The sequence below is a fragment of the Notamacropus eugenii genome, chromosome 1, assembly GCF_028372415.1.
Source record: "Notamacropus eugenii isolate mMacEug1 chromosome 1, mMacEug1.pri_v2, whole genome shotgun sequence".
NCBI classification, from domain to species: Eukaryota; Metazoa; Chordata; class Mammalia; order Diprotodontia; family Macropodidae; genus Notamacropus; species Notamacropus eugenii.
Window position 1 is genome coordinate 41729106 of NC_092872.1, and position 14299 is coordinate 41743404.

The 14299-nt window shown below is 40.0% G+C and overlaps 1 protein-coding gene across 3 annotated transcripts in view; it reads left to right on the forward strand.

Moving 5' to 3' along the window:
* The window catches only part of LOC140497018 (histone-arginine methyltransferase CARM1-like), a 274761-nt gene that overhangs the window by 14722 nt on the left and 245740 nt on the right, over positions 1-14299 (forward strand). Inside the window, exon 2 of one of the 3 annotated variants that reach the window (XM_072597508.1) lies at positions 4574-4659. The exons of the other annotated variants lie outside the window; for them this stretch is intronic. Within the exon in view, the coding sequence (XP_072453609.1) occupies positions 4608-4659 (52 nt within the window). The 5' untranslated portion in view covers positions 4574-4607. The remainder of the gene's footprint in view (positions 1-4573; positions 4660-14299) is intronic. 3 annotated transcript variants of the gene reach the window in all.

Consider the following 14299-nt stretch of genomic DNA (forward strand, 5'->3'; position numbering starts at 1 on the left):
ATAACCTCATACATACAAGTAGTAAATAAAATGAAATTTACATTTTTACCCTTCTCATCTCTTTGTGGAGAAACAAACGTTAATACAGTCATCCAAATATGCATAATAAGAGTGAAAAGAAAGTAAAAGTATGGATAACCAGCCCAGATTGTTTAGCCAACCCTTGAAAAATTAGCCCTGGTAATAACTGAGAGTAGGTCACGCTGTTTCTGAAGTTTTTATTTCTACCCTTTTCCCTCTATGACTTAGATGAGATATAGTCTTTTGCTTGAAGAATAACTGAGTTGGTTGAGACCCCAGAGACCAGCTAGTCCAACCTAGCTGGCCGCCATTCTTGCCACAGTGTCCCTGGCAATTGGGCATCCAGACTCCATTCAAAGCCCTCTGAAGATACAGAACTCTCTAAGTCCTAAGAGAGTATATTTTGCTTTCATAAGGCTCTCAATACAGTTTTTTTTCCCCCTTTCTTATATTGCTGGATGTTGTGAAGTATTAGTCTAAACCTAGTTTCTTCCTGAGTGCTATCACATTTTCTTAGTAGTAGTTTTTGTCAAATAATGAATCATTCCCCCAGTAACTGGAATCTTTGGATTTATCAAATACTGTGCTGTTACGCTTGCTTGCATGTTGCATACCTAATCTCTGCCATTGATGAACCTCTCTCTTCTTTAAACCATTAGCAAATTGTTTTAATGAGTATTGCTTTGTAGTAGAGTTTGAGCTTTGGTACTAAAAGATCCCCTTCCTTCCCACTTTTTTAAATCATTGTTCTTGAGATGCTCAAACTTTTGTTCCTCTGTCTGAATTTTTTCTAGCTGTATAAAATATTCCTTTGGAAGTTTAATTGGCAGAGCAGTGAAAAAGTAAGTTAAGACAGCGTTTTCATTTTTGTTATACTGACTCCATCTATCCCTAAGCAATTAGTGTTTTTTCTCAGTTATTCAGGCCTGTCTTTCTGTAAAGTGTTTTATAATTAAATCAATCATATAGTTGCTAAGTGAATCTTGATAGACACACTTCTAAGTATTTTATAGCTTCTATAGTTATTTTGAGTGAATTTTGCTTTCTAACTAGTCTGTTAAGTTTTATTGGTTATGTAAGAAGGCTGATGATTTATCAGTGGGAATTTTTCATGTATTCTGGGGCAATTAGGTGGCACAATGGATAGAGCATTAGGCCTGGAGTCAGAAGACCTGAGTTCAAATCTAGCCTCAAACACTTACTAGCTGTATGACCCTGCACAAGTCAATTAACCCTCTTTGCCTCAGTTTCCTCATCTGTAAAATAAGCTGGAGAAGGAAATGGCAAACTACTCCAGTATCTTTGCCAAGAAAATCCCAGATGAGGTCACAGAGTCATATGTGACTAAAATGACTGAACAACAAAAACAATCTTATATTCTGTGATTTTTAAACAGTTTTAAAATGAATTAATTAATTTAATTGAAATAAATTAATTAGAGTTGCCTCTATGATTCGGTAATTTCATAACCTTTCAAAATTCACAAGGTTGGAGACTCGGGATTAATCTCCTTCATGAAAGAATAAATATTGAAGCAAGAGACCAGGGTTTATTTTCACAAGGTCAAACATTGGCCTCAAAGGGGAGAAGGCTTGAGGCCTCTTTCCTTATAACATTGTCTCTCACTGGTCACTATAATCAAGAAGTCAAAACCAAAAGCAGGCAGCCAAGGAGAAAGCCTGTACTCTATTTGTACCTACTCTCTTTTCTTTACTCATACCCCAAACATATTGCTTAGCTCCTCATCCCCTCTTTTCTGGACTCTTCCAGTTGGTTTCCCTGTTACCAGTCTCACCCTTCTCCAGTCCATCCTCCACATCCTATAGTGCACATCCGACCATGTCACTCCATTGTTCATGAAGTTTCAGTGGCTATTCATTGTCTTCAGGGTAAAATCCAACCCACCCCTTCCCCAGCATTTAAAGCCCTTCATAACCTATCATTCTAGGTTATTTGTATGTATTTCCCCTTACATACTCTGCACTCTTGCCCCACTGGTCATTGCTGTAATTTCCTGTATAGGATCTTCCATCTCTAGTCTCCATATGCACGGGCAATACTCCATGCCAGGAATGCTATCCTTCCCCAAGTCCATCCGTTGGAACCCCTAGCTCCCTTTATAGTTCACTTCAAGTGCTAACCCCTTCAAAAGGTTTTTCCTAATGTTCCCAGGTGTTAGTACCTCACCCTCCCCACTGAAATAATTTTCTATTTTGTATATATTTTGAATTCATTTGAATGTGGATATTCCCCACCCACTCCTTCTTCCCCTTCAAGTAGCATATGAGGGACTAAATCTCACTTATAAATTTATATTCACAGCACTTTCCACGTAATAGACACTTAGCCAATGCTCGTTGAATGAATAGGACATTATTATATGAATGTAGATTAATAAGATAATATCACAGTAGATTTTTTTTCCCGTTAGACATGGGCAATATTAACATATAACACAGACTCTACTGTTGAGGATCTTATGAGTGCAGGTTACTTAGAATACAGAAGCAAAATTACTGGAATTAGAATGAAAGGATCTTGGTTCAAATCTCAGTTCTGCTATCTACTCCTAACTACTACTTCTCCTTTTCCTCTTCCTCCTCCTGTTGCTGCTGCTACTGCTGCTGTAAGTGCCACAGTATGTAGAACAAAGTAGCAAAAAACTCATTAGAGAATCTTCATGACTGCAGATAGATTTCTGGCATTATGTCTCTCTCACAAAGCAAATCTTTTTAAAAAATAAATTTTTATCGATGCTTTTGCATCTCCTACACTTTCCAATATCACTTATTTACTTTGTTCCAGAGATCATTCCTTTATAACAAAGAATAAGAAAAGGAAAAACAGTTCAGCAAAACTGACCAACAAATGAACCAAATCTCACATTATATGTAGTGTATGGATCACACCCACAATCTCCTACCATGGCAAAGAAGGAAAGGGAAGAAGGGATATTCTTCCATTTTTTCTTTGGGGCCAACCTTGGTCATTATAATTTCAGATCATTCAGTTGTTTTATTATCCTTTCCATTTACATTGTTGTGTCATCGTGTGATTATATATGTTGTTTTTTTACTCTGCATGCTTCATTTTGCATGTCCTTTGAGCAACATTTTAAGACTATAAGTTACAGGTGTTGTCTGTTTGTTTCAGTGGAGAGAATGCCATGTTGGCAGTTCATCACACTCAGAGAGTAGTAAAATCAATCAATCAATAAATGTGTTTGTGAGTATTTGTGTGTATGTGTGTGTATTCTCTGTTTCTAACATCTCTATTTCCCCACCCTTCCTGTTCTTATCCCAAGATCATATCAACTTCTCCCCCCCCCCCCATTGTTTATTGCTACTTTGTGATTTTATAAATGTAAAATGTATCTCTCAAACTTGATACAGCAAACCTTTATTAAGTTCCTACTCTTTCCAAGATCCTGTGTTAGGTACTGGGGATACAAAGACAGAAACAAATAGTCCCTTGCCCTTAAGGAACTTATATGTTACCAGGAAGGATGCAGCATGTATGCAACAAAGTTACCACAAGCAAGTTAAGGAGCAACAGAACATGAACAACTTAGAAGGGCCCAATGTAGGAGGTGGAACCTGAGCCAAGTCTTAAAGGAATTTAGTGATTCTAAGAGGTAGAGGTAAGGCAAGGACACATTTCAGGTACAGCTTGTGTAAAGGTAAAGAGGCAGAATATAAAGTGCTAAGATTATGAAACAGCTCTTGGCTTATTTGGAACGCATGTAGATTAAGTGAAAGGGGAATAAAGTGAAATAAGTCTGGAGAGGCAGGCTGGAGCCAGGCTGTAGAGATCGTATCAGATGCACCTCAGTGGTGCAGTGATTAGAACACTAAGTTTGGAGTCAGGAAAATTTTAGTTGAAATTCAGCCTTGGTTGGTTGTTGTCCTTTATGCTCAAAGAGAACCAAAATGAAATCAGTTAGAGTCAAGATATCATTATGTCCAGCTGTGGTTGATCAGACCAATAGGAGCTCAGAAGGCTCTACTGCAGATCATGTACACATAGTCCATATGAACATTTGGAGGGGTGATGCCTTTGAATTTGATGTTTCTAAATCTCATGTTACTTGTGAGCTGCTGCAATTCAGCTTCTCTGTACCTTCTTTGATGCAGGTACACCATTCTGGGTTGCCCTGTACCAGTATCTCCCATGTCTCCCAACTGATTCAGAAGTTCTTTAGAGAGACCTTGAGAATGCACTTGTATAGCCTCTTCTACCTCTATGAATGCTTACCTTGTATGAGTTCTCTGTAATGTAGTCTTTTAGGCAAACTTACATTTGGTATTTGAACAACGTTGTGAGCCCATTGGACTTGTTCACTTTGCAAAAGAGTTTGAATGCTTGGCAGTTCAGTTCAAGAAAAGATCTCAGTGTCCAGTTTCTTATCTTGTCAGATGATCTTCAGAATCTAAGACAATTCAGCAACTGTCCAGAATTCATAGGCGTACAAGAATGAGGTCAACACAACAGTTGTGTAGATTTTCACTTGGTAGGCAGCCTAATACCTCTTCTTTCCCACACTTTCCTTCAGATCCTCCCAAACACTGAACTAGTTCTGGCAATGCATGTGTCAACCTCATCATTTATATTTACATCCCTGGAAAGTCTACTGCCAAGGTAAGTGAACTTACTCAAAAATTCAAAATTTTTCCATTTGTTGTAATGGATGGCTTCATGTGCAGATGGTGTGGTGCTGACTGGTAGAGAACCTCTGTTTTTTTCATGTTAATTGTCAGGCCATAATTACCACAAGTGGTAGATCATCGATTCATATTCTGTTGCATCTCAGTCTTAGAGGCGGCACTGAGTACACAATCATCTGTGAACAAAAAGTCATGCACCAGTTCTCTCTCCACTTCAGTCTTGGCCTGTAACCTTTTCAAGTGAAATAATTTATGATCAGTGTGATAGCTGACCTTGATGCTGTTTTCATCCTCATTGAAGGTGTTTGATAACATCTCTGAACATATCATACTAAAAAGTATGAAAGCAAACACATAGAGCAAGCTTTCTTCCATTGGTTGACTGGGGAAGCCTGAAAACATCAAACAGTATCCAGTACCCATGCAAGCATTGCATCATGAAACTGGTGCACAATACTGATTAACTTCTCTAGACAAACTAATTTTGCCACAAGCCCTCATGACTTACTGTATCAAAGACATTGGTCAGATTGATTAATATTATGTTTGCACCTCTGCCAAGGACTTCTCCTGGAAGCATTGGGCAGCAAACATCATATTGACCATTCCCTAGCTTTTTCTGAAGCCACACTGGCTCTTGGGTGGATAACCATCTTCTAGGTGAAAGATCAGCCTATTAAGGATGACTCTGGCAAGAATCTTGCTGGCAGTGACTAAGAAAGAGACTTGCCTGTGATTGTCACAGGACAACCAATTTCCTTTTCCTTTATAGGGACAGATAATGGAGGCATCCTTAAATTCCTAGGGGATAGCCACCTCTTGCCATATAATCTGGAAGACTTCAGCCAGCTTTTGTATGAGCAGTGGATCCCTTGCCATGCATATCTCAACTGGAATAGAATTAGCACCAAGTACTTTTCTATCCAAGAAGAGCCTAATGTCATTCAAAATTTCTTCTTCAGTCAGAAATTTGGCTATAGAAGAATTGACTTTTACCTGGGTCTACAGTGAATGACTTTAGCATTGGTTGATGATGTTCTGTTGAGAATTTTTCCAGGATTTTGTCCCCATTGCTTATCAATGCTCTGAGTGGTTCCGATGCATCATAGGTCTTTGGCCCATAAATAGCCTTCAGGGTATCATGAAAACTCTTGGATTGTTACTCTCAACATAAGACTGAATTTCATCTGCTTTCTTACTGAACCAAAAATCTTGAATGTCTCTAAGCTTTGCTTGCATTTTACTTTTGATGGAGTTAAACTGTGAAGTTCTCATTTTTCATTTAGCAGCTTCTGAATTTCCCCATCATTTTCATCAAACCCATCTTGATGTTTATGTGTTCTAGCCCAGATAAGTAAATGCAGTGCTGTTCACCAATTCTCTGAAAGCTGCTCACTCCTTTTCTGCTCTACTGTTGCCAGCCATGTTTTGGATCAGCTTTCCCTTCCAGTTAGCAACAAACTGTTCATACATGGAGAAACATTCTGATCTGTTAATGTTAAGTCTTCTGGTAGTCATCTTGCCTTGGAACCACTGCTTTTCTGTAATAGGCTATGATCATTCCAGCACTTTGTGCCACACATAGCCTTCATCAGTTTCACATCCTGTCTGTCTCTTCTTCTAACAATGGCATAGTCTATTTGAATGCCAGAGTTTAAAGTGAGAGTGTATCCACAAAGTTTTATTGTGTTTAGATAAAATGAAAGACAATGTTGTTGATAAGAAAGTCATGAGATACACAAGTCTTAAGTAGTGAGTGACCATTGCTAGTGCTATTTCTGACTCCGTTCCACTTAAAAACTTCCTCTTTCAACACATCGATGATGAGGGTCTCCAGGTCTTCATAAAATTTTTCTTTGACCTCATCAGGGTTTGTCATAGTGGGAGCATATGTATTGATGATGGTGGTATGGTACTTTCCTGTAAGTGACAATAGAATTGTCACGAGCCTCTCATTTACTGATTTTGGTAGGCATAGGCTTGTTGAATAGATTAGATTTGATTGAGAAATCTGTGCCAGCTTCATGGCACTCCTCATCAGTGACCACTCGAGAAAAACACATATCCAACTCTGACTTTGGTAAGCTGGTTTTCATTTGCCAACCTTTTTTCACTCAGGCCTCCTATGTGGATGCATAGTCGCTTAGTTCTCTTGCAACAAGAGCTGTTCGTCTTTCAGGTCTACTGGATTTTGCGTTATCCACAAGTGTGCACATATTCCATTATCCATGGTGAGTAGAATCATCTTTGCAAAAGTTTTTGTATGTTTTTTTTAATGTTTTGACTGAAAAGCGGGATCCTGGCCTACTGCAGTAAGTAGGCCAGGTTTAGGTTAGGTGAAGCAGACAATTTTTAAGGACCTTTTCTAGCCCCTTCCTCACATCCAGAAGTGAGCAATATGATCCTTTAAAAAGGCTGATCAGACCCCCAGGAGGCTGCAGAACCACACTGCTGCTTCAGTCCAATGAGAAGATGGCCCTATGCCCTGGGCCTCCTGTGTGTAGGATTGTGACAATAGCTCCCAGGGTATCTGCACCTGCTGCTTTGTCACTTGCTCATCACCACAGGATTTTGAGGTAGAAAAAGTGGTAAAATAGTATGGGTGATGTCTTTTTTTTTTTATTTAACTTTTAACATTTATTTTCACAAAATTTTGGGTTACAAATTTTCTCCCCTTTTATCCCCTCCCCCCCCTAAACCCAAGCATTCTAATTGCCCCTGTGACCAATCTGCTCTCTCCTCTATCCTTCCTCCCTGCCCTTGTCTCCATCTTCTCTTTTGTCCTGTAGGGCCAGATAGCTTTCTTGACCCCTTACCCTGTATTTCTTATTTCCCAGTGGTAAGAACATTACTTTTGATCCTAACACTTTGAGTTCCAACTTCTTTAGCTCCCTCCCTCCCCACCCCTTCCCTTTGGAAGGCAAGCAATTCAATATAGGCCAAATCTGTGTAGTTTTGCAAATGATTTCCATACTAGTTGTGTTGTATAGGACTAATTATATTTCCCTCCATCCTATCCTGACCCTCATTACTTCTATTCTCTTATGATCCTTTCCCTCCCCATGAGTGTCGACCTCGGATTGCATTCTCCTCCCCATGCCCTCCCCTCCATCCTCCCCCCCACCCTGCTTGTGCCCCTGTCCCCCACTCTCCTGTATTATGAGATAGGTTTTCCTATCAAAATGAGTGTGCATTTTATTCTTTCCTTTAGTGGAATGTGATGAGAGTAGACCTCATGTTTTTCTCTTGCCTCCCCTCTTTATCCCTCCACTAATAAGTCTTTTGCTTGCCTCTTTTATGAGAGATAATTTGCCCCATTCAACTTCTCCCTTTCTCCTCCCAATATTTCTCTCTCACTGCTTGATTTCATTTTTTTTTAAGATATGATCCCATCCTCTTCAATTCACTCTGTGCACTCTGTCTCTATGTGTGTGTGCGTGTGCGTGTGCATGTGTGTGTGTGTGTACTCCCACCCAGTACCCAGATACTGAAATGTTTCAAGAGTTACAAATGTTGTCTTTCCATGTAGGAATGTAAACAGTTCAACTTTAGTAAGTCCCTTATGACTTCTCTTTGCTGTTCACCTTTTCATGGTTCTCTTCATTCTTGTGTTTGAAAGTCAAATTTTCTTTTCAGCTCTGGTCTTTTCATCAAGAAAATTTGAAAATCCTCTATTTCATTGAAAGACCATTTTTTCTCCTGAAGTATTATACTCAGTTTTGCTGGGTAGGTGATTCTTGGTTTTAGTCCTAGTTCCTTTGACTTCTGGAATATCCTATTCCATTCCCTTCGATCCCTTAATGTAGAGGGTGCTAGATCTTGTGTTATCCTGATTGTATTTCCACAATACTTGAATTGTTTCTTTCTAGCTGCTTGCAATATTTTCTCTTTCACCTGGGAGTTCTGGAATTTGGCCACAATGTTCGTAGGAGTTTCTCTTTTTGGATCTCTTTCATGCGGTGTTCTGCGGATTCCTTGAATATTTATTTTGCCCTCTGGTTCTAGAATCTCAGGGCAGTTTTCCTTGATAATTTCATGGAAGATGATGTCTAGGCTCTTCTTTTGATCATGGTTTTCAGGTAGTCCCAGAATTTTTACATTGTCTCTCCTGATTCTATTTTCCAGGTCAGTTGTTTTTCCAATAAGATATTTCACATTATCTTCCATTTTTCGAATCTGCACACTATGTTCTGTGATATCTGTCTTTCTCATAAAGTCCTTAGCATCCATCTGTACCATTCCAGTTTTGAAAGATCTATTTTCTTCAGTGAGCTTTTGAATCTCCTTTTCCATTTGGCTAATTCTGCTTTTGAAAGCATTCTTCTCCTCATTGGCCTTTTGAACCTCTTTTGCCAATTGAGTTAGGCTAGTTTTCAAGGTGTTAATTTCTTCAACATTTTTTTGGTTCTCCTTTAGCAGGGAGCTGATCTGCTTTTCATGCTTCTCTTTCATCCCTCTCATTTCTCTTCCCAGTTTTTCCTCCACCTCTCTAACTTGATTTTCAAAATTCTTTTTGAGTTCTTCCATGGCCTGAGCCCATTGGGTGGGCTGGGACACAGAATCCTTGATTTCTGTGTCTTTGCCTGATGGTAAGCATTGTTCTTCCTCGTCAGAAAGGAAGGGAGGAGGTGTCTTTTCTCCGAGAAAGTACCCTTCAATAGTTTTATTTCTTTTCCCTTTTCTGGGCATTCTCCCCAGCCAGTGGCTTGACCTCTGAATATTCTCCTCACACCCACCTCGCCTCCTGGTCCTCCCAGCCAGCATTTGGGGACTGAGATTCAAATGCTGCTTCCCGCCTTAGGGCTTTTGGCGGGGGCAGGGCTGCTATTCCGTGTGAGAATTAAGTTCAGATGGTCAGGTCGTGGCAGGGCCGCCTCTCAGGCCCAGTTCTCTCAGGGGGTTTATGCACAGACCTTCCACAATGGATCCAGGCTCCCGCCTGCTTGGGGAGCCCCTGTCTGCAGCCGCCTCTCAGCTTCTATCTCCCGGGGGGGCCCGAGCCATGGGGGCACCCCACTCCCCTCTCGACCCTTCAAAGAGACTCTCTCACCGACCCTCACCTGTGGGTGGAGGGGCTTGTGCCGCCGCTGGAAATCCCGTCCCTAAAGCCTGCTCGGATCTGTACCTCTCGGAGCCCCGGCCGCTGCAGGTCCGGGCTGGGCTCCGGGTCCGCAGCGCGACGGACCCTCCGCCGGTGATGTCTTTTGACTCATGCATAAATTGAATTTCTGTGAGACAGAATTGTGTCAGCCTTACTCTCTCTTTGAGAATCATGGGAGTTCAGTGGCAAAATGCTAAGATGACTAGTGATGGCTCAGATTCAGTGGATGACCTTGCTACTGTCATGGTCTGTTGGAACAAATTGTTCACATCTAACTATTCCATTGGGAAAATCTTCACATACTTGGAGTAGACACCCCCCACCAACTCTTCAGTGCATTTGAGGTCCCTCAATTACCTTAACCTAGTTTAGTCCAGCTACTGAAATGGTTTACTGAGGTGTGGCCACTGCACATGATACAGCTTCATGGGACCACAGGTGAGAATTGGGTGACAGGTGGATACCAAAGGTAGATTAGAAGTCCTGAAAAAGAGCGTGGCAGCCCTCACGCTTCAGGTACTAGTCTTCCCTAAACATCTCCTAGCTGCCAATTAAGCCTCAGATACTTTATAGCTGTGTAATCTCTGTCTCAGTGTTTTCATGTAAAAAATAGGGATAATAGCACCTACCTTCCAGAGTTATTTTGAGAGTAAATGAGATAATTTTTGTAAAGCTCTTAGTAAACCTTAAAGTGCTATATAAATACTAGCATTGTTGTAAATACTAGATATTGTGAAAATAGATAATGGAACCATAGATCTAGAGCTAGAAAAGTACCTTCAAAATAGTATTGTCCAACTCCCTCATTTTTATATGTGTGAACTGGGGAACAGAGAAAAGAAATTACCTACCCAAGATCACAGTGATAGGACAAAAGATAACATTTGAACTCAAGTTGTCTGATTCCAAACCATTGCCTTCAAGAATTGTTTGTCTCTATTTGGCACAGAAGACCTCAGAAGTCATTGGGGGAGGGGAAGCAGTCAGTTCTGAAGAGCAGACAGGACAACAGAAGGGGAATAGAAGAAAACCTTCAGAAAATTAACTTACTGTGGAATGTACCTGGATAAACTGTTATAATTATTTCTTATAAAGAGTTAATGGATCTGGGAATTTTCTGCTAGTGCTGGTATCTCAGCTAGTTATTGCAGTACAAATAGCATTCAGTCCTGAAGAGTCTGAGAAGCTAAGATGTCTGGATAAGACTGAAATGATATAGACCTACATCCAGAAAATGATCTTCTTGCTAGTGATGGTACAGTAAACTATATGCTAGGTATTTACAGTGGCAAGATTTCATGTAGAAATCAAACTAGTTATGAGAGGATCTTACCTTGGCAAATTCTTCATGAAAAACAACTGGCCACATATCAGAACCACCTAGTCCCTTGTTTCAAACCCCTCAAGTGACCTAGATCTCAACCATAAAAGCAGAAATTTTCTTTTTTTAAAATCTAAGTGAAAACTTGACCTTAAAAATTGATTCATAACTGTTACTGAAGATCTACTTTCATAGCATCAATTAATTATTTTTTCTTGATTTCTTTCCTCAATAAGGTTATACCACTTTGTGTTTTTAAAAAGTTTCCTGCATGTATTAAATAAAGTGTCATTTAGCAAAGGCAAATTGTTTGATTACCTCCCCTGTGATAGTCACAGCATGGCATTTAATCTGGCTGAGACCCACAGACCTTAATTTGAACCAGTAGAATAGTTTTCTGTAATTGCAATGCATCATATCATTAACCATGACAGCCTTGCCTCCCACCACTTCTTTTCCAGTGCCAGTTAGTTCTCGATCAGCTTGTGATGGCCAGATTTCCCTGCAGTCGAGTGAATTTCATAGTCATCTGGCAGGATAGAAAGACCTCCTTCTCTGTTGGAAAAACACTAAGTTCCTTAGGGGAGGAGCCAGAGGAGGTCATTCCAGTTTTAAGAGATGTAAGACTATAATGAATGTATGGTAATGGGAGGCCATCTGACGGGGTAACTGTGAAGAGAAAACCTGTTGTAAGACTGTTTAATTTTCTAGCAGGCAAACAGATGGAAATCAAAATGTGAGACATACTTACATTGTTATATTTTGGTCATTTTACATAAAATACACCTGCTACTTTCTCAAGGCATTGAGTGATGAAAAATACGAAAAGACAGAATGTTCTTAAAACATGTTCCCTCCCACCTCCTCACCTTTGCTCTGGATGCTCCCTACTGCTGAAACATGTCTCTGTCTTTCTGCTTCTCATTCCTACCCAACCTCTAAAGCCAGCCTACTCCATAAAACTGTTCTGGGCTGTATTTGATGAGTTTTTATGTAACACTTCAGTTTTTACCAAGTTTTATTTGGGTTTTAAAAGAGTATTCCTTCCATGCTTTACAACTAATAAGTCTAGTCTGTAGAATCTTAGAGTTTAAAGGACCTATGAAGAAACTGAACCCCAGATAGGTTAAAGAATTACTCTGTTGAACAGTTAAGAGTCAGAGGTGGGATTGGAACCTAGGTCTTGAAATATTAAATTTGGTATCCCTTTCACCATCCTAAATGACATCCCAGTCATGTCTACACTAATAACTCCTTAATCTTTGGTCTGAACTGAACTCTTTTATTACTCATCGTTAGCTAGAGGATTGGTGACACTTGCTGATTAGATCAGACTCCTACACCCAGAGGAGGGAAAATACACAGATATGAGGTCTGGAAACCCCATGGAGTTAGGCAAATTCTGAGATTAGCTTTGTTCTCTTGGCCTAAAATGAATGCATTTATAAAAGACTCTTCGCCCTTTGTCCATCTCAGTATAAAATCCCACATCTCTCTAAGATCTCTGAGTTGTCCAAAAGCAATCACTTGCCTAGACCAAGGTGATTTCCTGATATTCACCTTTCTCTGCGTTTGATAAGGCTCTCTTGCTCCTGGCCAAAGAAGGAGCCCCGGAGTTACCATGAGATACAGAGTGTGCATGCTTTGAACCATTTTGGATGAGTATGCATGATCACTAAATTACTTCACAATTGTGAATAAATCCTACAGCTAAATCAATTTAGTATAATTCTTCTATGTTCCTTGACATTCTTATTTCCTTAAGTTTTTTTTAAAGTTGGTAGCAGTCAGCCTTATTTAATGAACAAATGCTTTGAAGAACAAGTATCTAAGAAATGATTAATTGAGGCTGCTTTTTCATGTATGGCTTGTGGAGTATGTCTTTATTACTTTGTAGCCACATGTTTTACATGTATAGCATTTCATATGTCACGATAAACCATAGTATTAAAATCAAAATGTAGAACAAATTCAATCTGATATATGTATTGCTATTGTATTAATGTCCACAGAAAGGAAATCCTTTTGTCTACAATAAACATTTATTAAGTGCCTATTATGTGCCAGGCACTGTTGTAAGCACTGGGGATACATAAAAAAGGTAAGAAGCAGTCCTAGCTCTCAAGGAGCTCACAGTCTAATGAGGAAGACAACATGCAGGCAACTATGTGCAAACAAGATATAGAGAGCATAACTGGGAAATAATCAAAAGCAAGGCACTAGCATTAAAGGAGATCAGGAAAGACTTCTTGCATTAGGTAAGATATTAACTGAGACTTGAGGGAAGCCAAGGAGGGTAGCAGGGAAAGTGTGAGTGTTCCAGGCATGCAGGAAAGCAGAGGAAATAGAAGGTTTTATGTGAGGAACATGGTGTCACTAGATCACAGAGTGTAGGGTGGTATGAGATATAAGAAGACTGGAAGGGAGAGATTATGGATTTTAGAGTTCTTTCAGAAGGTGATAGGCAGCCAGCCAGAGGTGATTAAATGACTAGATGAGGTGGTCCCAGACACATGATTTAGGAAGATCACTTTGATAACTGAGTGGAGGATGGACTAGAAGAGGGAGAAGATTAAGCCAGACAGACCAACCCTGTATGCTGTGGTAGTAGTCCAGATGTGAGATAATGAAGGGCTGCAGAAGGGTGGTAGCTGTGTCAGAGAAGAAGGCATATGTGACAGATGTTTTGAAGATAGAGATTGGCAATTTCACAACAGATTGGAAATGGGTAGGGTGACAAAAGAGTGAGGAGTATAGGACAACATCTAAGTTGTAGCCTGGGTGATTGGAAGGATGGTGGTACCTTCCACAGTAATAGGAGAGTTAGGAAGAGGGGTTGGTTTGGGTAGGGGAAATTCATTTGGTTTTGGATATGCTGAGTTTAAGATGTTTATGGCATATCTAATTTGAGATGTATAGGTGGTTGGAAATGTAGGACTAAAGGTCAGTAGAGAGGTTAGGGCAGGATGAGTAGATTGGAGAATCATTCCCAGCGAAATAATTGAGTCCATGTGAGCTGATGAGACCACCAAGTGAAATAGTATAAAGGGAAATAAGAATAGGGCCAAGGACGGAGTCTCAGAGGACATCCACAGTTAATAGCCATGACCTGAATGCAGATGCAGCAAAGGAGACTGAGAAGTAGTGGTGAGACAGGTAGGAAGAAAACCAGGATTTAGTGATGTCATATAA